A 27,020-nucleotide genomic window follows, 5' to 3' on the forward strand; every position below is an offset into this window, starting at 1 on the left:
CCTTGGCCTGGGGTAAGCAACTGGCTGCTGCTTCCTACAGTTTTTTTGCAGAGACCAGCCACGTGAGGAATGACTGGTATGATACCTCCTTTCCTATACCTACGTAGCTGTGGTAATCTTTCTCTTCTTTCGTGTTTCCCTCATCGTATGATTACTCTCTCCACTTAACGTTAACCCAGGTGACCCCACTCACCCAAACACTACATGATGGTGCCACTTGGTAAGAATAACTGTCTAAAGAACAACTACAACCTGGAGTAACGGATCAAGACACAACTCTGGTTGCATAAAGACCGTAAACTTATAGTCTCTTATAGTCAATCAGATCATGATAAACGGATATGAAAAACCGATAAAGGAAATGTGGATGATCATATCAAAACGTTGAAGAATTTAGAAACCTGACAATAACTTTATGAATATCATCCTGCAATAAATCGTTTACCATATGCCGTTCAAAGTATTACACCATGACGCAGTTAATCCTGACGTCACATTGATCACAGCCATAAAGATGAACAGCTCTCTTAAAGTACACAAACTACCAGTTCTCTATTTATCTTAACATGATGAGCTTAATTTGCCCTCAGGATAGTGAATTGTATCAAGGACATCAATATATGATGGGAGAAGCAAAGTTCAAGGAAGCGCATATCATCCCATGTTAGAAGGAAGAAGAATACACTGTTATTCACTGAACACAAAGAATGATCTGTCATGAATAAGTACGTAATGTTACGGTCCAGCACGTAATGTTACGGTCCAGTACGTAATGTTACGGTCCAGTACGTAATGTTACGGTCCAGTACGTGATGTTACGGTCCAGTACGTAATGTTACGGTCCAGTACGTAATGTTACGGTCCAGTACGTGATGTTACGGTCCAGTACGTGATGTTACGGTCCAGTACGTGATGTTACGGTCCAGTACGTGATGTTACGGTCCAGTACGTAATGTTACGGTCCAGTACGTAATGTTACGGTCCAGTACGTAATGTTACGGTCCAGTACGTAATGTTACGGTCCAGCACGTAATGTTACGGTCCAGTACGTAATGTTACGGTCCAGTACGTGATGTTACGGTCCAGTACGTGATGTTACGGTCCAGTACGTGATGTTACGGTCCAGTACGTGATGTTACGGTCCAGTACGTAATGTTACGGTCCAGTACGTGATGTTACGGTCCAGTACGTAACGTTACGGTCCAGTACGTAACGTTACGGTCCAGTACGTAACGTTACGGTCCAGTACGTAACGTTACGGTCTAGTAACAAACTGCCATTCATGGACAATGACGGTGACACCTTTTATTTAGCCGACAATTTATTAGCAAATTTACTTTACGAATTTCTGAACAGTACTGACGGCTGCACATAGTGGAACATCAAATGATTTTTTTCTTAAGTAATATTGATCAAGCTTTGTGTGTGTGACGACTTGGTGTAATGGCATGACTAGCCATCATTTAGGTTAGTGCGTGAGGTGGCGGTCATGTGTGTGTTGTATTTATACCTTAGACTGAATCAGAGAGTGACTGGCAAGTCATCCTGTCCTCCTGCCTGTTAAGGAACGACATAACCCTTATGAAATTACCCCTGACAGACAGCAGCTCTGCCGGATGTGAAGGAGATATATAAACGCGTGTACACACCCTCCAGACTTTAGTGCCCTCCCGCCCGAGGCAGGATACATCTCGACCTGCGTACGTCTCCTGCACTGTGTTTTTCTTGGCGCTGATTTTTTAGTTCATATCATAGTATCTGCTAACGGTACAGATTTTCTTTTTCAATATACAGCTTTTTCTTTCAGATGTTTACGGAGGAAATGAAAGAAATTCGGTCTTTTCACGAAGGACAATAATCATAACGCGTCGCGGAGGGATCGGGATGACGGCTGCTTGTATGAAGGTCCTACATGTCATGGTGAACGTTTCATCTCATGATCAGCTACAACCTTACTAGTGGTGACCAAAGGCAGACATGTATTGCTGGGACACAGTTGTTAAATGATGCTGGGAACTGCTGCCCTTCACTATACTTTGACCCGTTAAGACACACCTGCTCTGAACTCTCTCTCTCTCTCTAAAACATATTCTCAACAACGTCTTCATTCTGGTGTCGGTGGGAGCAGGATTAGAGTCAACTGTGGCATAATAAATCGTTCCCTGGGATTGCGAGGAACTGTTGGATCAGCAATCGTACTTTAAAACCAGTGAGCGTCCCACTGAATCACGAAGTGTACAATGAAGCAGCTCTGGGATGAACGTAGTCCGCTGGGAGATGTACTCCCGCATATTGGACTGTTTAGTAGAAAAAAGATTTCCTCATAATTGTGAGATGTTGTACAACCGCTTCTTGTGTGGTATCTTGAGGTTGTTAAGCTTCCCGTAAGTGATGAGGGGGCGTTATCAACACCAGCACACAACTCTTACAACACGTGGCAGATGATATACCGCTGTAGCGAATACATGGGTCACTCCGGGCACGTGCACCTCACGTGTACCTCACTATACTGGTGGTGACGTATGCTGGCTGCTTCAGCATGCTGAACACTGGTCATGTAAATACATTGGACGTGTAGGTGTGTTATGTATGTGCTAAGCTTGCTGGTGTGTGTTTGTTTGATTTTTCGTTTCACGAATACTTATTCAGTGAAAGTTGTTATGTAATCAAAGTTAAGGGATTATGTTGTAACTGACAGACGAGGAATCCACACATCAAAAGTGCATTACGTGTACAAGTGATGCCAGTCATAGTATCCTGAAGTCATGTCACGATAACCAGAGCTTCCAATATGTTTCAAGGGATCGGTCACCAATTATATCGCATTCAAAATGAAAACACTTTAAGTTGCATCAAGAAATATGATAGTAACAAATTTTAAAATTTCCTAATAAGCGATTCCAAAGAGCTTCTCATAATAAATAGAATAATATATTCATAAATATAAGAAATACTGAATAAATCAAAAGTGAATAAATACATGAATGAAAAGTAACAATCTAATGTTATCTTACATTTTCAGTCAGACGACCTGAACAAGCACAACCACAATGTGTGACGACGACACAACAGCTCTGGTCTGCGACAATGGCTCCGGCATGGTCAAGGCCGGCTTCGCCGGTGATGACGCTCCCCGCGCCGTATTCCCCTCCATCGTCGGCCGTCCTCGTCACCAGGGTGTCATGGTCGGTATGGGTCAGAAGGACGCCTACGTCGGTGATGAGGCCCAGAGCAAGCGAGGTATCCTGACTCTCAAGTACCCCATCGAGCACGGCATCATCACCAACTGGGACGACATGGAGAAGATCTGGCATCACTCCTTCTACAACGAACTCCGCATTGCCCCTGAGGAGTCCCCTGTCCTCCTCACTGAGGCTCCCCTCAACCCCAAGGCCAACCGGGAGAAGATGACCCAGATCATGTTTGAGACCTTCAACACCCCAGCCATGTACGTGGCCATCCAGGCCGTGCTGTCCCTCTACGCCTCCGGTCGTACCACAGGTATCGTGCTGGACTCTGGCGACGGTGTGTCCCACACGGTCCCCATCTACGAAGGTTATGCTCTTCCTCACGCCATCCTTCGTCTTGACCTGGCTGGCCGTGACCTGACTGCTTACCTCATGAAGATCATGACGGAGCGTGGCTACTCCTTCACCACCACCGCTGAACGAGAAATTGTTCGGGATATTAAAGAGAAACTTTGTTATGTTGCTCTGGACTTTGAGAGCGAAATGACTGTTTCTGCTGCGTCCTCATCCCTTGAGAAATCCTACGAACTTCCCGACGGTCAGGTCATCACCATCGGCAACGAACGTTTCCGTTGCCCCGAGTCCCTCTTCCAGCCTTCCTTCCTGGGTATGGAATCTGTTGGTATCCATGAGACCGTCTACAACTCCATCATGAGGTGCGACATTGATATCAGGAAGGACCTGTTCGCCAACAACGTTTTGTCTGGTGGTACCACCATGTACCCTGGTATTGCTGACCGCATGCAGAAGGAAATCACAAGTCTAGCTCCCTCCACCATCAAGATCAAGATCATTGCTCCTCCCGAGCGTAAGTACTCCGTCTGGATCGGTGGCTCCATCCTGGCCTCTCTGTCCACCTTCCAGTCCATGTGGATCACCAAGGAGGAGTACGACGAGTCCGGCCCCGGCATCGTCCACCGCAAGTGCTTCTAACCTACCATGTCACACGCTGGTATCAGCAAACATGCGCCATCATCATAATATCAATAAGGTTCCCTCATCATTATATCAAATATTCATCTGCTTATATAATCATGATGTATCTGAAAACCCTCTTAATATCTCATGGAGCTATTCTAAATATACTCGGGTTTGTATAAGACGTTTTTACTTGCCTTTTTTTTAAATTGTCAGAATCTCTCATCCTAAAATGAACTATTCTTGTCGTTGAAAATTGTCAATGTCGTTACAGATCAGTATGTGAAGATATAACAGGGACGATTAAAGCCAGCATATGTGAGGGGAAAAACTAATGTTACTTGCTCTCGTAAATAAGAGAAGAAAAACGCATCCTCTTTCTTGGATGCTAAGAAAGATGCAAAAAGTTTATGTCATAGTTCCTGAAAGAAAATCATATGACTATGCTCACAATAACCCTGAAATTTTCCCTTCCTCAAACTCCCAAACCCTGACACCAGCTCCCAGAATTTCTCTCTATACTCTTCCACAAGAACGCGTCGTCTTCAAAAAACAAACGAATCACGTCCCAAACACCTCTCTCTCTCTCTCTCTCTCTCTCTCTCTCTCTCTCTCTCTCTCTCTCTCTCTCTCTCTCTCTCTCACCATCATCACCTCCAGAATACTGTATACCCGCCCCTCGCCCTTATACCCTTGCGTTTACCACCCTCACCACCACTTCCATCCTTCCAATGAAGAGATTGAATAGTCATCGTGAAAAGCACACACCCTGCATGAAGACACCTCAACGTGGAGCCACCCGACCATCACCTCCCCTACCCGCAGACACGTTTAACTTCCCTGTTGGGAAGCCCTCCTTGCATTTACCAATCTTCTCCCATACTACATGTTAATGGTATCCTGCAAAAATCTCTCATTTTCTCTAAGTATTTCTCTTACATTCTTCAGACCAAACCTCTGGTTCACACATCTGACAGAATGTGGCACAGTTTTTTTGCTTCCTAAATTTCTTTTCTTTAGATTTTCTGCTTCCCTTCGTCTTTTAACACATAGCTGTCTTACTACAACCTCTATCATGGGAATTTTCCAAGGAACGACCTATCCCTATTATCTTGTGAACAGTATTGTTCCCCACGGTTCTCTCCTCACACTTACCCTCTTTATTCCATAAATGACTTTTCTTCAACATCGAATCCTGTTCACTCTACCGCCGATAAGTGACACCTGAACTCAATTTCCCTCCTGTCCTTACATGTTCTTTTTCTCTGTAGATTTATATTTTTTATATCAAACCTGAGCAACATCTCGGGAAGGTATACTAGTAACCTGGTTTAATTCAACCGTCCAAAAACGCAATTTCTACCCCATAGATCTCACTTAATTTCCACTATCACGATGCGAATGACAGCAATTTATCTACACAATAACATTAATTTGTTTGGCATAACTATATCTTCCACTCTAGCCTTGAAACCCCCACACATTGAACACAAAATCTTAGTTTCAAAAGCTGGAGAAATAATTATATGTGAACCACATTCATCATTCTTATGAGAAGTCATTCACATCTACCGGGATCATATACGTCTGGGGTGAATTTGCTCCATCTCTTTTTTATCCAAAGTTGAATCAAAACGCAACTGCCTTATCAAATCTTTTTTTAGCACCTCCCTTCAACCACCCTTTCCGTTTATGGCCATGCTAATGCCCTCTCTCTGTTCTACAAGTATCATTTCGCCTAATACTCGTGTAAACTGTCTGCATGTGTTCCAGCTGTAAAGCCTGAATCCGCAGCACGCAACTGGATGCTACTTCCAATAGTTTCTCTACGGCGACGAGCCACACGATCATGACCGATATGATAACTACTTAAGCAGTAAAGCTGTGGAATATCTTCCTTCCTTCCGTTTTTCTTACCCTTTCAAGCTTTAAGTATCACCTCAAGAAACAAAAGGGTTTAAAGTAATTGCTTTAACACACACACACACACACACACACACACACACACACACACACACACACACACACACGCACACACACACACACACACACACACACACACACACACACACAACCTTCAGTATTTACAGCACATCTAATGGAATACCATTTCCAACAGGTTCCGGCATATCATATTCAAGTCGTGATGACGGTACATTAAGAAGGTTTAATTCTTAGCCATAAAACATGGTAATGATGACAGAGGTAATCATTATCAGCAGAATGGGACGCTCCACGTCAAGAGAAAAAGGAGTCAGTAAAGTTACACTCGGCTACATATGAATATACTTAACGTAGGAAACGTATCTACTAAAACTGGTGTGAACTACACAATGAGAGATGTCGAATGATTTCATGGGAATTACCTTGCAGTCGCCCCTGTTTACATGATAATCACTTCCCAATGAAATATGAAAACTTCGAAATTCTCATCTGCCAAACATGTGATTTAAAATACATATCTTACGAAAAAAATGTGTGCACATTTGTCATGAGATCTTGTCTACACATCAGACATACCACGTTAACCCGGCATAAAGAAATCATATTTATAACACGAACGTGAAAATACATAGAAATACGGTCTCTCTCTCTCTCTCTCTCTCTCTCTCTCTCTCTCTCTCTCTCTCTCTCTCTCTCTCTCTCTCTCTCTCTCTCTCTGTAAATGACAATAAATCACTTGAAAACAAGATTATTTGATAAGTTACTCAACGTGGCTGACACTCACGTGTGCAGCCACACACTGTGTGTATATTCTCATGTTTATGTTAGAAACTTAAGCTTCTCCAGATAATCTGTGACATTAAAAAGAAATTATTCGTCCAAAGGGACAACTATCACAAAGCCCGACCAATTCTAAGCTGTAGAAACGTCATACAGATATACGGTATATCTACAAACGTCCTACAGGTATATGATATATCTACAAACGTCCTACAGGTATATATCTACAAGCGTCCTAAAGGTATATGATATATCTACAAACGTCCTAAAGGTATATGATATATCTACAAGTGTCCTACAGGTATATGATATATCTACAAGCGTCCATCTTGGCAAGATGTAATGCCTGCTTCAGTAACATTATCCCCAATCGCAACTTACAACTCTGTTCCAGGTGAGGATGGGCCTCTGCAACCAACTATAAAGCTTCAACGGTCGACATAAGCCTTATTGATCTTCTCTGGAGCTATTTTTGACCTGATTCTTTAAACATCATTAAAGTGAAACTGAAGAAATGGGGTAAATATTGAGTAAGAGAGGAGAACACAAGCCCTCTAGTCCAATGACGAACAACGAGGATATTAACACATCTTCAACAACTTCCTTAACATGGCGCAAGTGTAAGCTGAGTATAAAAGGACGTCTTTGCACACACCAGACTCTAGTCTACTTCAGGCTCAGGATACGTCGGGACTCGTGTACGTGGCTCTCTCTGTGGCGCTAGTGTGGGTGGAGTAGGTGTCTTCACAGAAAATGGGAAGTTAGTCTCCCGTAATAGAGAATAGGGAGGCCGTCAGTCAGACTTATCAAGTGTTGCAGTTGTTCTGAAGGCCATATAAAATACCCGTCACATTTATTGTCATTAGCAACACTGCTGAATTATAATCGTGCAATCCTTCACTCAATCATTTCACAATTTCTGCTTGTACCTCACAAGATAAGACTAATTCAATCCATTCCCTATACACGTTCCGCATGACTAAAAATATGGTCACGTAGGGTAGTATCATTTTTCAATAACCCATTATATTGCGATCAAAATAAAGGGATTTTCATAAAAACAATTTTGTGAATTTGCAACAGTGTTATAATGTCACTTGTGTTAATCCATTTATGGCAACTGACAAGACAGGTTTAGCAAACTGATCCAAATGAATCCGTTTACATGTCACAAGCCATACCCATCTACGAAACACTGACTGAATGACAATCTTCCTGTATATTCCGGTCACCTTAGATGTACCAGGGAAACAGAAGACATACCCTAAATATGTGCCAAGGATCTCAGTGAGATGGGGATACTATGAAACGAAGTCGGTACGTTTTACCAACATTATGGATGATATTAAGTGGGAAGACCAAGAGGATCCTTCTGAAAGCTGGGATTTACAAACAGAGAAGAAAAGTAGATACTTCAAAGAGAACAAATATATATTTGTAAGGTTGGGTAAATTTTGAGAATACGATGACGAGGCTTTACGAGCACTGTTGCCTCAAGCAGCTGGGAACCAACTCGTATCTGACAAGACCCTAAATCACTGTTTACCTCATTCAATAAGTCTTCATGTTAAGTTAAACACTACAATTTGTTGATACTTGAAGAGGTAATTTCGTCATATCAGAATTACAATTTTTCTTGTCAATTTTTAGATGTATCTAGATAAAATGATAAGAGTAGGTAAGGTGAATAAAATGTCGATGCTTTTTGTTTACAATACCTAGAGTATACTGGCCTCACACATGGATATTCAAGACGTGTCAGTTTGATGACGATGAAAATAGCTATTTCTAAGTTGAGGTTCCTACCTCGTACCGTCCTCCACCTCTCACACATTCTGTTCCTTGACATATTTTCAAATATGAAGATGCCTAATTTCACAGATTTTTCATTTCTACTCAGGAATACACTTTTTTTTTTTTTTTGTAAGTGATCAAGTCCCCTGAATCTTAACCTTTAAAACATTATGTCTGACGATCGCTTCCGGAAAAATTATGTCAAAGTAAAGCAGCCTTCGAGATGCAAGAGCTTTCTGTTCGTAGGATGAGTGTTAACCCTAACTTTTACGGTAAAACCTAGAAATACTTCCATTATTAATACAATCAATAAACTATATATCAATCTTCCAGATCTAACACCGGTCCACCATGTGTGACGATGAAGTGAGCCCCCTGGTTGTGGACAATGGCTCCGGCATGGTCAAGGCCGGCTTCGCCGGTGATGACGCTCCCCGCGCCGTATTCCCCTCCATCGTCGGCCGTCCTCGTCACCAGGGTGTCATGGTCGGTATGGGTCAGAAGGACGCCTACGTCGGTGATGAGGCCCAGAGCAAGCGAGGTATCCTGACTCTCAAGTACCCCATCGAGCACGGCATCATCACCAACTGGGACGACATGGAGAAGATCTGGCATCACTCCTTCTACAACGAACTCAGAGTTGCTCCTGAGGAGTCCCCTGTCCTCCTCACTGAGGCTCCCCTTAACCCTAAGGCCAACCGTGAGAAGATGACCCAGATCATGTTCGAGACCTTTGCTACCCCAGCCATGTACGTGGCCATCCAGGCCGTGCTGTCCCTCTACGCCTCCGGTCGTACCACAGGTATCGTGCTGGACTCTGGCGACGGTGTGTCCCACACTGTCCCCATCTACGAAGGTTATGCTCTTCCTCACGCCATCCTTCGTCTTGACCTGGCTGGCCGTGACCTGACTGCTTACCTCATGAAGATCATGACGGAGCGTGGCTACTCCTTCACCACTACCGCTGAACGAGAAATTGTTCGCGATATTAAAGAGAAACTTTGTTATGTTGCTCTGGACTTTGAGAGCGAGATGAATATTGCTGCTGCCTCAACCTCTCTTGAGAAGTCCTACGAACTTCCCGACGGTCAGGTCATCACCATCGGCAACGAACGTTTCCGTGCTCCCGAGTCCCTCTTCCAGCCTTCCTTCCTGGGTATGGAATCTGTTGGTATCCATGAGACCGTCTACAACTCCATCATGAGGTGCGACATTGATATCAGGAAGGACCTGTTCGCCAACAACGTTTTGTCTGGTGGTACCACCATGTACCCTGGTATTGCTGACCGCATGCAGAAGGAAATCACAGCTCTGGCTCCCTCCACCATCAAGATCAAGATCATTGCTCCTCCCGAGCGTAAGTACTCCGTCTGGATCGGTGGCTCCATCCTGGCCTCTCTGTCCACCTTCCAGTCCATGTGGATCACCAAGGAGGAGTACGACGAGTCCGGCCCCGGCATCGTCCACCGCAAGTGCTTCTAAAATTACGATTTTTTCCCCCTTATTCCACTGAATAACTATTACTGATTAATTCTACACTTGTATCATGTACGAAATGATAATACATCTCTCGATATCTAGTTCTTTTTTATTAACAGTTCTTTACAAGAGAGTAATGGTAAATTATTTTCTTATGTACTTTGACTACTAAAAGCAACTTTTTTCAATGTTTATCTGTATGTGGCATTTGCTTCATGGTTCACAAATTAAAAAACAATCATAATCATGTGTTTTTCTTAATTTCTAATCATTATAGTAAACCACATAATAATGTATGAAAGAGTCATATCTAAGAACGTCAAGACAGTAACAGACTCCTTTTTCCTTTTCTTTTTTGATAGCACAAGTCTAATCCATTTCACGTGAATTCTTCTAGAGTGATTGTATGCACTAAATAATTCAAGTGCATTTATACACTTGCATTTTATCGATCTCATAAAACTAATGTTAAAACGATCCTATACCAAAAGAAACTCTACAAAAGATGGATACAAGTGCAAAGTTGAATATGAATCTCACACAAAAATCATGTTAGCTCCTGAGTGAAAAAGAAAACGAATGATCAGAAGAAAGACAAGACGACTTTCAAACATAATTCCACAGTACTGTACAACATCGATGATGTTCCCATTCCTGTACAAGTTAAAACATCTTACTGTATAAATTACATAATATTAAAGCCAATATATTGAACGTATCTCAAATGAAGAAGACCAAAAACTAGAAGTGTCGCTAACAGCGACGACAAAGTGATTGTATTGTATCTAAATATAGATACGAAATGAAATCCTACAAAATTAACCATTATAAAACTATCACACTTAAGGCTATAAAGATATCTCAAGAGGGTCATATGAATGGACGGTCTTTTTCAATGAACTTCTACCTGAATATCAATGGAACTCTCATATGGAAAATCTAAAGCTATCGAGATATCTACATCAATAAACACTAAAGATTCTCTGTACGTGAGCATTAGCTCCTCTTGCAAATCCATTAGGGGAACTAGATATACATATCCTCGTAATCACTCATACGCTTCCTCAACTCATCTAGTTTGCTCGAGTGAAACACGTACTTCCCTTCCATGAGTGCATTACACTTTTCATGTTGCACATTAACCTACTTCGTCATAAACAACGTCTTCAATCTGACCACATCAAACGCCTCTACTGCTTCCTATTCTGGATCAGTCAACCGGCATCAGTATTTGTAATATCCCTCCCTAGCCCGAGATTATTCTCTCATTGCAGCTATCCATCTCTTCCGCAGTCTACCTCTCCTCTTTCCTTCAACAGCACTGCATCTTGACCATCCCATTATATCATAACCTATTGTGGCTAAAACTTCAAATACCGTTTAAAGTCTGTTTCTAGATCAACACACACACCCATCCCTTCGCCCAACGAACGCCATATAGGTATATATGCAAACTCTCACTATGTGTAAGGATTCGTGTGTAACGCTATCATCAGCAGCGTTCATGGTACCTCACTGAACCTTGAAGAGCCAACTAGTTACGATATTTGGAACATGGGAACATTAAGAACATTCTTGATCCCGTGATGGCGTGTGAACTTCCGTTATCAGATTGTTTATGGTTTTCACTGAATAATGATAACGACTTCGATATGAAGTGTTGTGATATACTGCATGATACTGTGTGATACTGCATGATACTGTGTGATACTGCATGATACTGTGTGATACTGCATGATACTGTGTGATACTGCATGATACTGTGTGATACTGCATGATACTGTGTGATAATGTGATACTGTGTGATACTGCATGATACTGTGTGATACTGCATGATACTGTGTGATAATGTGATACTGTGTGATACTGCATGATACTGTGTGATACTGCATGATACTGTGTGATACTGCATGATACTGTGTGATACTGCATGATACTGTGTGATACTTCATGATACTGTGTGATACTGCATGATACTGTGTGATACTGCATGATACTGTGTGATACTGCATGATACTGTGTGATACTGCATGATACTGTGTGATACTGCATGATACTGTGTGATAATGTGATACTGTGTGATACTTCATGATACTGTGTGATAATGTGATACTGTGTGATACTTCATAATACTGTGTGATAATGTGATACTGTGTGATACTGCATGATACTGTGTGATAATGTGATACTGTGTGATACTGCATGATACTGTGTGATAATGTGAAACTGTGTGATACTGCATGATACTGTGTGATAATGTGTGATACTCACCATTGCAGGAAAAACTCCTGAGTTGTATCAGTCTGGCAACAGCCTTTGCATATGAATGTACCCAAAACACATTCATACTTGAACCAAAAATTATCTGAAATGAAATTCAAATCACTCGCCTGTTTTCAGTCTGTACTAAACTGTAATGTGTTCTGTCAGTAAAATACGACATGACAGGAGAATACAACAGGTCTGAGTGACTATACATAATACAATAATACGGATAAAGTAAGGTTCCCAACGTCACCAGCCAATGGCAAGGGCGGCCTTATACGAGCATAACGGAGATGTGGGTATTTCTGGGGCAATACAGTCACGGTAGAAATAGCTGCTCGAGGGTCCGACAGACGGGGGGATGCCAACCCCGTTATGTCAACAGTAAATGTGCGCAGCCGTGTTCTTGTTCGCTGCCCCCTACCACCTCCCCCCGCCCCCGCCCGTCCTAACCCCTACCCCCTCTACCTGCCACGCCCGTCCTGCCCCTTCTGCCCGCCACGCCCGTCCTGCTCTCTCCACCCGCCACGCCCGTCCTGCCCTCTCCACCCGCCTCGCCCGTCCTGCCCCGTAGCCACCTAGCCTGCTCCGCCCGTCCTGCCCTCCCCACCTACCAACGCCCGTCCTGCCTTCGCATCACACCTCTGCTGCCCATATATATATATATATATATATATATATATATATATATATATATATATATATATATATATATATATATATATATATATATATATAAAAGGAAATGAATGCATATGGTAGTAACAGGTTGTAGCCTGTTGTAAATTTGAATGTGTTGCACGACTCTCGCACAATGTACGAGGTCGGTGCTGAATATCATCCATTCTTAAAGTCAAATATCTATTTTCTCTTTGTTTCCAAAACAATGAACTATCTAAAGAAAATTTTTATCATTAAAGCCTATACACTAAGAATGTTGAAAGAAAAAACTCATAAATGACACCTTGTTCACCTAGCATAATAAACTGTAAAGTGAGTAGACTTATCATCTGCAAGACGGGTCATTGTATACCACAAAATACTTCTTACCATCAGAACGGTATAGTAGAATACCATAGATTTAATGTTTGAGTATATCTCACAATGATTTTACCAGTCATATCTTTCATGATTTGCATCTTTAGTTATATATAACATCAAAGACCAGTGTTAGGTGAGCGGTGAACAATCTATATGACAGAAATTTAAGAGTTCAGCAGACCAGAGGTTGGTAGATTGGTCGGGGTGGTGGAACACAAGGGGTGCCAGAGGAGCACTGTAGACGAGGGTTTCAGACGCATCATTCCTGGGAACCATGAGTTTGTGGCTCAACAATTTATTTGCGTCTGCCGTCGGTCATAAAGTTACTGATTCCGAACATAAAAATTGGTTGAAAGTTACATACAAACTACATCATATAAACTCTCCTAAATACAAGAAAATGAAACACCAGTTTTAAGACAAATCATTCTGATCAAATACAAAAAAAAATTAAATAAAAATGACTTTATGTCAATAAGGTTTGTTGTAACACAATCAGGAAAGAATGACTGGCTTATCTAGTTAAGAAAATGCTGTTTTAACACAAAGAATAATGACTGGCTTCTCTTATGATTATTTGTCTTCTGGCACACAAAAGAATGACTGGCTTACTTCATAAACAGTTCTGTTGACGTACTGGCTTATCAAAGAAATGTTAGGCTCTTGAGAAACAAAGAGATCTTTCCTCATACAAAGTTAACGTCAAGCCACGACACCAGCGGAGACTCAACGGTGTCGTGTATGTGTGTGTGTGTGTGTGTTACTCCCTACTTGTTCAGTGCGGAAAGGAAGTTCTACACTCAGACGTGTGTGTGTATGTGTGTGTGTGTGTTACTCCCTACTTGTTCAGTGCGGAAAGGAAGTTCTACACTCAGACGTGTGTGTGTATGTGTGTGTGTGTGTGTGTGTGTGTTACTACCTACTTGTTCAATGCGGAAAGGAAGTTCTACACTCAGACGTGTGTGTGTGTATGTGTGTGTGTGTGTGTTACTACCTACTTGTTCAATGCGGAAAGGAAGTTCTACACTCAGACGTGTGTGTTGTCGTGTAACGATGGTTTTTCTTTAATTGTCTATCCAAGAATTCCTCTCTGTTAGTATCATCCAACAGCCAGACTCAGTTCGTGTTGCTACCGAATAACGAGGAAGAAAGTTTTCCTGAAGTGTTCGAGAAAGAGACTAAAACGTGCACGAGACACGTGGAGACCATGGCTCAGTAGCTCCTCCAGCATCCCTCACAGACACGTGGTAAAAAACTGTCCTGTTTCATATGTCACTTGTGTTGCTCACATCCGGCTTCTGGCTCGTGGGCTTCCGTGGACCCCAGACTAAAAATTTATATCTTCTCAGAAACATAGTTCCCGCGATCACTGAGCTATTTGTGTACACGACAGAGGAAACAGTAGTTCTAAGCAGATCCTTACAGATGTTTTTTAATACACAGACCAACACGTTGCTGTCAGTCTATCATGAACGTTCTACATGTAACAAAGACGCAGGATATGAGTTACCAGGTTCCGCCAAGTGTGTGGTGTGGTCCCTCGTCACCCTACCATCCTACTACTCTCCTCCATATAAGGAAGTTTGACGTTATTCAAACATGCATAAATATTTCTCCACTTCTTTCTGGAATGAGAGAATTCTTTTACACTTGGTAGGTCTCTCGTTGTCGGGCATGGCTTCATATAATACTGGAACCTTATCTAGAATCATCATAACAATTACCATGAAGATATTGCCAGAAATACAAACGAGAAAACAAGAAGGAAAGAAGGGTGTGTATGTGGGGAGGGGGGGAAGCCTTGTAGCAGGGGGTGGGGGGCCTTGTAGCAGGGGGTGGGGGGGGGGGCCTTGTAGCACGTGCTGCAGACCACAAGACGGTTTTTTTTGGTCCTACTGTAAACACAAGGCAACTAGGGGATGCCAAAGAGGGTTTTCAAGACTGGATTTCGTTGTGGGGTGATATTTCTGAGAAGTGCGAGCATGTATATAAGAGAGGGTGGACAGACGTTCACCTTAGTCTACAGGGACTGAGGATACCACACGACCCGGCGTGTAGGTGGCGCCTCCTGCTGTTCTGTTGAACTTTTTTGTCTTTGTAATGTAGTTGTTTGAGCAAGTCAATAACAAGTGACGTTAATGGTGAGGTGTCAGTAATTCATAATGAAAAATGGTTTTTAAGGTTACACTAACAAAAATTTTCAAATATTTCTAAATATAGGATTAACGAACTTTTCGGTGATATCTTATTCTATGCGAAACAAGTAGATAATCTCCTGGCACGGAGAGGTGTAATCATTAGAGAGCCATCATTACTAATGACACTTAAGGTGTGAATCATCATTAAACTGTACCAGAATAATAATTACTTATATTGAAAGCCTGGCTTCACGTGAGTCAAAGATGATAACGCTTTCATATATTTCATGTCAGTGAAGTGATAGTCCAATATTTTCATCAAAATCAGAAAAGTACAGTGTTTGCCCCCCCCCCCCCCCCAATTCTTGAGCAGTTAATAAGGCACATGTTTACATCCGCAGTGTATTATTGTGTAATGGGTGATAACTGTCAGCGTAATTGGCTGGTATAAATGATGTCCTCCTAGCCTACCATTCAGATACCTTCCATCCAACGACCAACATTTGAAAATTGTACGAAAATTATGTATCTCCCCGGCTTGGTCTGGCCAAACTAGCCACTGTGCCTCCCTCCATCCCATAGGAATGTAGAGGGATTCCTCGAGTTCCTCAGACAATAGCGTATGTGTTTTACCTTCACATACGTCGCGTTACCTGGAGGTTTGGGGCTCGGCTTCAGCTGCTGCTCTACCTCATACTAACGGTCCGGTCATGTGACGTGTCAGGTTACATGTAATACTGTCAATATCTGTCTCAAGTGAATTCATTTTCCATCAGTGCACATACCTGACTGTGAGGCAGTCAGAACACGGTATGAGGGTATGGAAAACGAATAGAAGAAACTGTCGACCATGTTAAACCCCAGTAACAAATCAAATCAAATTCGGTCCTTCTTTAAGCAAGTTAATCTGTAATCCTTGTAAGTTTCTCACATCAAACACCACAGTGTTAACACTGCCCAGCCAGACAGCCACTAACCTGTCACATGACGTAAACATTTTTTATTGATGTTTGAGCAACGTTCCTCGTGGAGATGTTGTCATGTATCTAACACAAAGCAGATATTCATAAGGTAAAAAAACATCAGTAGTCATTTTGCCTGAGTGTTACACACTCGCTCAGGAGGTTAATTACTGTCCACGGAGCGCGGGACCTCGTGACGCTACCACACGTGCTCTCCTTGTCATGCTACACACATAAATACACCGTTTTCCTTGTTCTTCTTTGTGTTTGTGTGTGTGTGTGTGTGTGTGTGTGTGTGTGTGTGTGTGTGTGTGTGTGTGTGTGTGTGTTGTAGATGTGTGTGTGTGTGTGTGTGTGTGTGTGTGTGTGTGTGTGTGTGTGTGTGTGTGTGTGTGAGTAAAAATGGGAGGATTTACCAAAGCTTAATCTTAAGGAACTTTATCACATTTCAATAATAGATCATAGTGGACAGGAGAGATCATGTCTGGTGTTCGTGCTACACCAGCATGATGGACTTCCCGCCACAACCAACGTCATAACCACGGACGCTAGACAAGTGGCGTGGTGGATCAGAGAACAGATGGTTGTAGTGTAAGATACGAGGAAATTCATGCAACTCGTTTTTCTGACACAATTGTGTCAACTTATATCTAATGTAGACACTACTATCATGTATAAACATTATCTATCTTGTGACACAAATATATCATCCAGGTCGTCCATCAAGTCCCTAACAAATACTGATCATAAAATGTCCTTCCTGAGCAGAAACAAACAAATAAACCAATGTATCAGAGCCATCAAAAGAAATTTCATCAATAAATATTTCATATACAAAATGTACGGGAACCCACCCATGACATTCCGTCTAAATTCGCCAAAATACACAAAACAGAGGAATTCGAAAGCTGACAAATCCCATATTTCCTACAAGACAGAAGACTAGTCTCAAAAATGAAATCTGTGGGTAGATTACATCAAGTAAAATGGGACAATCATATTAAAGAAAATCTATAAACTAGGCAGACCATCTTCTGTGTTATGACTATCATCATTTTCTTTACAGATCAATACAAAGATAACTTCCAACATCATGTGTGACGACGACGCTTGTGCTTTGGTTGTGGACAATGGCTCCGGCATGGTCAAGGCCGGCTTCGCCGGTGATGACGCTCCCCGCGCCGTATTCCCCTCCATCGTCGGCCGTCCTCGTCACCAGGGTGTCATGGTCGGTATGGGTCAGAAGGACGCCTACGTCGGTGATGAGGCCCAGAGCAAGCGAGGTATCCTGACTCTCAAGTACCCCATCGAGCACGGCATCATCACCAACTGGGACGACATGGAGAAGATCTGGCATCACTCCTTCTACAACGAACTCAGAGTTGCTCCTGAGGAGTCCCCTGTCCTCCTCACTGAAGCTCCCCTCAACCCTAAGGCCAACCGTGAGAAGATGACCCAGATTATGTTTGAAACTTTCAGTGCACCAGCCATGTACGTGGCCATCCAGGCCGTGCTGTCCCTCTACGCCTCCGGTCGTACCACAGGTATCGTGCTGGACTCTGGCGACGGTGTGTCCCACACTGTCCCCATCTACGAAGGTTATGCTCTTCCTCACGCCATCCTTCGTCTTGACCTGGCCGGCCGTGACCTGACTGCTTACCTCATGAAGATCATGACGGAGCGTGGCTACTCCTTCACCACCACCGCTGAACGAGAAATCGTTCGTGACATCAAGGAAAAGCTCTGCTATGTTGCCCTCGACTTCGAAAGCGAAATGAACGTTGCTGCAGCATCTTCATCGCTCGAAAAATCCTACGAACTTCCCGACGGTCAGGTCATCACCATCGGCAACGAACGTTTCCGTGCTCCCGAGTCCCTCTTCCAGCCTTCCTTCCTGGGTATGGAATCAGTTGGTATCCATGAGACCGTCTACAACTCCATCATGAGGTGCGACATTGATATCAGGAAGGACCTGTTCGCTAATAATGTCATGTCTGGTGGTACCACCATGTACCCTGGTATTGCTGACCGCATGCAGAAGGAAATCACAGCTCTGGCTCCCTCCACCATCAAGATCAAGATCATTGCTCCTCCCGAGCGTAAGTACTCCGTCTGGATCGGTGGCTCCATCCTGGCCTCTCTGTCCACATTCCAGGCCATGTGGATCACCAAGGAGGAGTACGACGAGTCCGGCCCCGGCATCGTCCACCGCAAGTGCTTCTAAAGATAAATGATTTCGGATAATACTGATGCCTTCATTATAATGAATTGTAGCTAAGATGATTTTTGGAACTATATTGCAATAGTTTCCTGTTTTCTGGATTCCCATGATGCACAAGAAATTACTGTAATATTACATTATAATGAAGTGTTTGTATAGATACTTACTAAGATATTGTAAGACATCCTAAAGTACGTCACCAACGTAACACTACATGTTCGTCTGGAGTGTGAGGATGAATGCAATAATTTTGAATGGATCTCTTTTTAAATGCACTGTATCGTGTTGGTTAACCATGATCTATATTCCCTAATTTTTTTTAATATATTTTCTATATACAATTATAGTTTCTATGAATTTCATGCTTTTGTTATTTAATCCTTCAGCCCATAGTATAAATCCACTGATTAGCATTCCAAAGGACAAACAATAGTTCTTCTGATTAATAACTTTGCTTAATACCCTTGTATGATAAATCATTAAGGTTATCATATGTTGATATATATATATATATATATATATATATATATATATATATATATATATATATATATATATATATGTGTGTGTGTGTGTGTGTGTGTATGATCACCGTTTCCCACGTTAGCGCCAGTAACAGGTGAAGAAAGGTATACAACATCGTTTCCAATTCACTGTCCCGTGCATGCCTCTCACCCTCCTGCAAGTTCAGGCTCGATCGCTCAAAATCTTTTTTACTTCACCCTTCTATCTCCGGAGTGGTCTTCCCATTCTCCTTGATCCCTCCCCATCTGACACATATATCCTCTTTGTCAACCTTTTCTCCTTTCTCACTCATTCCTTCCATTTGTCCATAACATTTCAGCACAACCTTCTATGCTCTCTCAACCACACTCTTCATTACCACACATCTCTCTTACACTTTCATTACTTACTTTCTACTTCTGGCCTCATTTGCAAACATAATATCTCTTGCTATCAGGTACAGTGCACCAAAAACAGAATCCACAAATCACAGCAATTCCCCGGAGTCTAAATTCATGGCATACCTTCAGTGCTTCTTATAACCTGGGTCATATACTGTGTTATGAGGTTGAATTATATGAAAATTGACTCAGTTTCCGTCGGTAAGAATGGATAATCACACACACCCGCACGTTAATAGTCCCCCTTCCCCTTTGCTACAGCTCATACTTCTCGGTTTTCTTTGACAGAGCGACTCTATGAGCCGACGCCACCCTTTGCTATTTCCCGTACAGCCAGCCACTCCCACCTCTCCAGTCTCCCACGAAGTTCCTCGCCCGTGTGGGATTCCCCTCCCACATCCCGCACAAGGTACTTTTTCGTCTCACTCCATCTCTTCCTTAATAGGATTTCTCACACCTCTACAACAAGCCGATATTTCTCTAAAGTTACGCGTACAAATAATAACAAACAGTTTTCCCGAATAATATTTTCGCTGACCATCCATTCTTTGGACACTAACCACCATCAAAGACAGACTTCCATTCGACCACCAACCTTAACAACAGACGACACTGACGAAAATCTATAGATGGTAAGGGCAAGAAGTGCACCTTGCATGGCACTCACTATACTTCCTATTTATGTCTGAATGAAGAAAGTAAATCTTGAATCTTAACGAATATGTCAATCAAAATATCAAGGACCATATTACTTGTTACCTGCTAAATCCCTACAACTACTTATCGGCTAAAACACCTGAAGAGAGGGTTCCTGCTACTATATACTGCCTCTATGATATCATTTTTTTCCATTTCTCAAATCTGGTGTAAACATTCTTATCATCTGCACTTTACTAAGCTACAGATCAGAACAGGATTGTTATCTTTATGTTACAGTTGTGACAGCATTGTTATCTTTATGTTACAGTTGTGACAGCATCATTCTCGTTCATTTTTCAACGAACAAACATACGAAATTGAACAAATCTTTCGTGTAATATGTTAGTAAATAACAATAAAGGAGACATCCCTGGGGATAGGGGAGAAAGAATACTTCCCACGTATTCCCTGCGTGTCGTAGAAGGCGACTAAAAGGAGAGGGAGCGGGGGGCTGGAAATCCTCCCCTCTCAGTTTTTTTTTTTTAATTTCTCAAAAGAAGGAACAGAGAAGGGGGCCAGGTGAGGATGTTCCCTCAAAGGTCCAGTCCTCTGTTCTTAACGCTACCTTGCTAACGCGGGAAATGGCGAATAGTATAAAAAATATATATATATATATATATATATATATATATATATATATATATATATATATATATATATATATATATATATATATATTCAAAATGCCCGGTCAGAAAAGTAGGTAAAATAAACTTTAGAATTTGGTTTAATTTCAAGGACTGAAATAATCTTACATTTCATGTAACGAATCCAGAACTCTATTTCAACAAATAACGTCACCCGCACTGTATACCACGTCCAGGACAGGACGTGAACATGTCAGACCCATAGTGAAGGTCAGACCTATGGTGAAGGTCAGACCCACGGTAAAGGTCAGACACACGGTGAAGGTCAGACCCACGGTAAAGGTCAGACCCACGGTGAAGGTCAGACCCATGGTGAAGGTCAGACCCATGGTGAAGGTCAGACCCACGGTACAGGTCAGACCCACGGTAAAGGTCAGACCCACGGTGAAGGTCAGAACCTCGGTGAAGGTCAGACCCATGGTGAAGGTCAGACCCATGGTGAAGGTCAGACCCATAGTGAAGGTCAGACCCATGATGAAGGTCAGACCCACGGTAAAGGTCAGACCCACGGTGAAGGTCAGACCCACGGTGAAGGTCAGAACCACGGTGAAGGTCAGACCCACGGTGAAGGTCAGACCCATGGTGAAGGTGAGACCCACGGTGAAGGTCAGACCCACGGTAAAGGTCAGACCCACGGTGAAGGTCAGACCCACGGTGAAGGTCAGACCCACGGTGAAGGTCAGACCCACGGTGAAGGTCAGACCCACGGTGAAGGTCAGACCCATGGTGAAGGTCAGACCCATAGTGAAGGTCAGACCCATAGTGAAGGTCAGACCCATGGTGAAGGTCAGACCCATGGTGAAGGTCAGATAAACTTAATGAATGTAGTACATAAATGATACTTAAACTTACTTTAACCATTTAGAACTCTAAAGTTTCCTAACTCTGCGTTACGAACTATCAAATGATCAATAGTTACGATTCTCGTATTCTACGTCTCTTCTCTACGTTTGTTTGGATACGTAGTGACTGGAACTTTCGTATTCAGAAGTGTTCATGTTTTGCAGAGAAAATCTGATATTGATTAATTTACTGTGGAAGGTAATCATTCTTACTGCTATAGTGAATCAAAAGCCTCGTTTACGTCAGTCGTTATACAAAAAAAAAAAAGTTCAGCTCAAATTATTCCGTCAAGAGCAAAGGTTTGACCGCAGTCATACGTCACCAGAAGAGTGTCGCAGCCGCTGGTGAGTAGAGGATCATATTACGTCTGCGACCCAGCCAACGGTCGTACATCTTGGTGAGCGTAAGGTGTAGTTGGGGTGCAACACGCGCGCAGCCCTCTCGTTCCGCTCACGTCAGATGCTCCTCCCTCCCTGACAAAACCTCCTCCTCCATCATTACGTATCACAGGACATTCTGATTTACGATTCCGTTATCTCTTGACATGACAAGGTCTATAACATACCTAGACCACCATGTGGTGTGTGCATGACAACAGAGGGAGGGGGTGTGTATCAGATCTCTAACCAAATTTCAAATAAGGTTGCTGGGGAGGAATGTAGCATCTTTCTGAGAAAAGAAATACGTTTCACTGTTTTATTTATAACTGGTGAGTTGTGGCGACCCCCGTCTGTGGTGTGAGGCAGGTCTACCGGTAATGCCACACTCACAACCATCCTGTGTCACGATTTGGACACTTCCTTATAAGGACTGAGAAAGGACTGGCGATGGTGCTGAACAGAATCTTAGGTACTCTAACACGTCACGGGATCCCTATAAATGATGACCAGGCGGAGAGAGAAGCTCAGTCATCATCGGCCTCAGAATTCAACAGTGAGTATTCTGCAGTGTTGTGCAGCCTGGCTGTTCCTGTGTTTCGTGCTTCCAGAAAATAGAATGTCTTTGTATGTTGTCTGAACAAGATCGGGTTTAACATAAGGATCATGCATGTGAATGATTAAATGTGTCTGTCTGTGACTTGTGCTTGTGGAAGACTGGATGTGTATGTTATTTATTCCTGTCAATGTCTAATGTGTCCATGACTTGTGCTTGTAGATGAATAATGTGTCTTTGACGTGTGCTCGTGGAAGACTACTATCTCTGTGACCTGCTTGAAGATGACTGCGACGCGCTTGTGGATGACTGGATATGTATGAAAGCTGCGCCTAAGAAAATGGATGTCTTTGTACATACAGCTGTTTCATGCTTGCAGAAGCCTAGGACTGACTGTGTTATGTACTTATAAGTTGGGTATCGACGTATTATTGTATATAACAGGAAAATACCTACAGCGTAATGTTCATTGCATTCCACTGACATTCTACCATTTGTTCATATAACATAAAAAGAATTACAACAAATGTACATATGCAAAGTTTGAATAGACAGTACGAAACAATATGACAATCCTCCAATGAATAACACATCGAGCAATACAAGTTTTTTGTGATGAATCGTAAGTTTACACAGATAAGAATATCAAACAAATTCATCAATTATGGATGTTTTCTTTCGTTTCCAACAGCAAACGTCGTTCCTTATAACGCAGAGAAAGTAGTTACAACAATATACCTTAGCCCTGTACCACTTTAGCAACCTTGTACAATACGCCATAATGAACGAACATTTTTTTCATTAGAAAAAATCAGATACGTAAAGCAAAGCATGTCAGACATAAGACGCAGAAACTTTAGAGAAACACAAACTGCCTGTTCTATATTTAGAACGAAAGTAACAAGACCAAATACGGCAGCTGATGTTTGGAGGGAGGAAAGGCTCACCCCCGGCACCGCCCCAGCCTTCCTTATCACGCCCCTCACTCCACCACTCTGCTCCACCTTCCCCTGAGGTCTGGTGCCATCTAGTACTTCTCCGGATGACTGGCCGAGTGTGGCTCTTACTCTTTACTGACACGTAACTATCAAGTACTACACAAGGTCACTTGTTAATGTCATCGACATTACCAAGTGCAGCTCTCTGATACACCCAGCCAGGTGTCACTCCCCACTGTATAGAATACACCCACTGTATAGGACCACATGTCTCACCTACCCACCCCTTTCCTTTGTACCAGGCCACACGTCACTCCGCCTCGTACAAAGTCAAGTATTATCCCCTTGTAAAAAGCCACATATTATTCCCTTCTGTATAAAGCTAGGTATCATTTCTTGGATAAGACTAGTGTTACACCCCTGTGAAAGGGCAAGTTTCACTCCCCTTGTACAAAACCAGATATTACTCCTTTTACACGTCACTCCCCTTTGTCCAAGGTCATGTGTCACTTTCCCATTACATAAGACCAATATAAGTCATCCTCTCTTGCATCATACCACGTGTCACTCTCCTCGACAGTAGCAGCTGCCAATTTCTTCCATACAAATATTTAGCCTCTGTAATTTACTCATATGATAATTAGTCTTACTGATCGTTCTTCTCTTATTTTTCTTGCACTTATGTAAATAGAATAATTCCTTATGAACAGTAAAACCGCATTTATTTATGTGCTAAAAACTTTGGCAAAAGAAATGTTCCTGAGAGTTGGCTGCTTGTGTGCCCCCACCACTAGTTAGACTACGTAATACGTGGCAAGTTGCTGCGTCAAGTTATTATGAGTGGCCATCGGCAACTCAAGGGTAGGTCGTTCTGAGACCTGCTTCTTTCCATAAGGGTCGAAGCTTTAGAACTCTCTACCTTCTAATGTCTTTCCCAAGACCTATGAACTGGCAAATTTCAAGCAAAAGGTATTTCACGTCCTCAAAAATTCATAAATACTTTACTTTGTCTTTTCTTTTTCCGCTTCATTATTCTCCCTTTCAATTAAGGACCGGCCTTGATGTGGACTATTGTCCGTGACTGAAGCATTCAACATAAAAAAATTAAATATTCCCAGCTACTTAAGATGTCTAAAATCTTATACATTAAAACACTGTTGGTGTGAGGTGGTGTGAGGTGGTGTGAGGAGTATGTGAGGAGCATGTAAGACTTTACAAGAGGACATCTGTCATCGTGACAGCAGGAAGCGCCCTGAGTGATATTTACATCTGCACAGATAAAAGTTACCCTTAAACAAGTGAGCAATTAACATGACGTTATTATACATAAAAAATGAAATGATATATTCTTTACTAGTTATATAGAAGTCCATACAAAGATGATTAGTAACTTGATTCTATGATTTCAGAAAGCGACCTAACCCGCTTAACGCACCACGGAATGTGTGACGACGAGGATCAAGTAGCGCTTGTGTGCGACAATGGCTCCGGCATGGTCAAGGCCGGCTTCGCCGGTGATGACGCTCCCCGCGCCGTATTCCCCTCCATCGTCGGCCGTCCTCGTCACCAGGGTGTCATGGTCGGTATGGGTCAGAAGGACGCCTACGTCGGTGATGAGGCCCAGAGCAAGCGAGGTATCCTGACTCTCAAGTACCCCATCGAGCACGGCATCATCACCAACTGGGACGACATGGAGAAGATCTGGCATCACTCCTTCTACAACGAACTCCGCATTGCCCCTGAGGAGTCCCCTGTCCTCCTCACTGAGGCTCCCCTCAACCCTAAGGCCAACCGTGAGAAGATGACCCAGATCATGTTTGAGACCTTCAACACCCCAGCCATGTACGTGGCCATCCAGGCCGTGCTGTCCCTCTACGCCTCCGGTCGTACCACAGGTATCGTGCTGGACTCTGGTGATGGTGTGTCCCACACTGTCCCCATTTACGAAGGTTATGCTCTTCCTCACGCCATCCTTCGTCTTGACCTGGCTGGCCGTGACCTGACTGCTTACCTCATGAAGATCATGACGGAGCGTGGCTACTCCTTCACCACCACCGCTGAACGAGAAATCGTTCGTGACATCAAGGAAAAGCTCTGTTATGTTGCCCTCGACTTCGAGAATGAAATGTGTGTGGCTGCCGCGTCCTCATCCCTTGAGAAGTCCTACGAACTTCCCGACGGTCAGGTCATCACCATCGGCAACGAACGTTTCCGTTGCCCCGAGTCCCTCTTCCAGCCTTCCTTCCTGGGTATGGAATCTGTTGGTATCCATGAGACCGTCTACAACTCCATCATGAGGTGCGACATTGATATCAGGAAGGACCTGTTCGCCAACAACGTTTTGTCTGGTGGTACCACCATGTACCCTGGTATTGCTGACCGCATGCAGAAGGAAATCACAGCTCTGGCTCCCTCCACCATCAAGATCAAGATCATTGCTCCTCCCGAGCGTAAGTACTCCGTCTGGATCGGTGGCTCCATCCTGGCCTCTCTGTCCACCTTCCAGACCATGTGGATCACCAAGGAGGAGTACGACGAGTCCGGCCCCGGCATCGTCCACCGCAAGTGCTTCTAGATATATCTAACACAATAAGTTAAATGAATTTCCCCGTACTTACATGAATCTACGTGGTAAATTGCAAAAATAATTGCTTATCATAGTGGATATTTTGACACATAATCTATAGTTTTGTTATCATATAAAACATTATTTATTACACTTTGTATTAGTAAACCTCAATCGTCTATCTATAGGGAACCCATTGCCTTATCCTAATCCAACATATACATAGCTAGTTGTTCAACTGCACCTTGCAACTCAATGGTCATTAAAAAAAATCCTCCATAAAGCAACACAGAATAAAAATACACAGATTAAAGGATTTTACTCTGAGTAACCAAACATAGAGAGTAACTAGGAACCTGTGACCACTATGCAGCATTACTCTTCTGTGCATATCAATATGACGTTTCTTTATAAGCGATAGTAAGCCAGGACGATACAGCACATGAACTGTGTACTACACATGTTTCCTTGCACCTCTTTATTGTTCGTCAAGACAGGCGAACAAACATATGCTATAAGGATGTAATTGCTCTTTATGTGGTTACAACTGCAATTAATGTAAAGGACATGACCATATAAATCATCACTGGATCATACCACCTAACCACACTGAGATGATATTACAAATTAAAGTACAGATATCATATACATATCATTCTACCACTCACATCTACATTCTAAACCATGATAACACTATAT

At 42.7% G+C, this 27,020-nt stretch overlaps 4 protein-coding genes across 12 annotated transcripts in view; all 4 read left to right on the plus strand.

Moving 5' to 3' along the window:
* LOC139767178 (actin, muscle-like) overlaps window positions 1-4,345 on the plus strand; it is a 5,883-nt gene extending 1,538 nt beyond the window's left edge. The window contains exons 1-2 of one of the 7 annotated variants that reach the window (XM_071696223.1): window positions 1,601-1,700; window positions 3,023-4,345. In XM_071696223.1, coding sequence (XP_071552324.1) covers window positions 3,051-4,181 — 1,131 coding nt within the window. In that variant the 5' untranslated portion in view covers window positions 1,601-1,700; window positions 3,023-3,050 and the 3' untranslated portion in view covers window positions 4,182-4,345. Of the gene's footprint in view, window positions 1-1,600; window positions 1,768-1,807; window positions 2,579-3,022 lie in introns of those variants that run through there. The other 6 variants (XM_071696225.1, XM_071696229.1, XM_071696226.1 and 3 more) reach the window with 6 other exon arrangements.
* Window positions 4,346-7,475: 3,130 nt separating this feature from the next.
* Window positions 7,476-10,407, plus strand: LOC139767340 (actin-3, muscle-specific-like). 3 transcript variants are annotated; one of them, XM_071696663.1, is made up of 2 exons: window positions 7,476-7,588; window positions 9,018-10,407. In XM_071696663.1, the coding sequence occupies exon 2, from the start codon at window positions 9,036-9,038 to the stop codon at window positions 10,164-10,166; it is 1,131 nt and encodes a 376-aa protein (XP_071552764.1). In that variant the 5' UTR covers window positions 7,476-7,588; window positions 9,018-9,035; the 3' UTR covers window positions 10,167-10,407. The 3 variants fall into 3 exon arrangements, with proteins under 3 accessions (XP_071552764.1, XP_071552765.1, XP_071552766.1); XM_071696664.1 differs by having other exon boundaries at window positions 7,554-7,624; XM_071696665.1 differs by having other exon boundaries at window positions 7,554-7,615.
* A 4,977-nt stretch (window positions 10,408-15,384) lies between these two features.
* On the plus strand, window positions 15,385-19,152 carry LOC139767362 (actin, muscle-like). Its single transcript, XM_071696691.1, has 2 exons — window positions 15,385-15,523; window positions 17,636-19,152. Exon 2 carries the CDS (start codon window positions 17,663-17,665, stop codon window positions 18,791-18,793), a length of 1,131 nt encoding a protein of 376 aa, XP_071552792.1. The 5' UTR covers window positions 15,385-15,523; window positions 17,636-17,662; the 3' UTR covers window positions 18,794-19,152.
* A 3,544-nt stretch (window positions 19,153-22,696) lies between these two features.
* On the plus strand, window positions 22,697-26,471 carry LOC139767084 (actin-3, muscle-specific-like). Its single transcript, XM_071696055.1, has 2 exons — window positions 22,697-22,817; window positions 25,165-26,471. The coding sequence occupies exons 1-2, from the start codon at window positions 22,712-22,714 to the stop codon at window positions 26,328-26,330; spliced, it is 1,272 nt and encodes a 423-aa protein (XP_071552156.1). The 5' UTR covers window positions 22,697-22,711; the 3' UTR covers window positions 26,331-26,471.
* The last annotated feature ends 549 nt before the right edge of the window (window positions 26,472-27,020 follow it).

The sequence above is a fragment of the Panulirus ornatus genome, chromosome 59 (genome assembly GCF_036320965.1).
Source record: "Panulirus ornatus isolate Po-2019 chromosome 59, ASM3632096v1, whole genome shotgun sequence".
Lineage (NCBI taxonomy): Eukaryota > Metazoa > Arthropoda > Malacostraca > Decapoda > Palinuridae > Panulirus > Panulirus ornatus.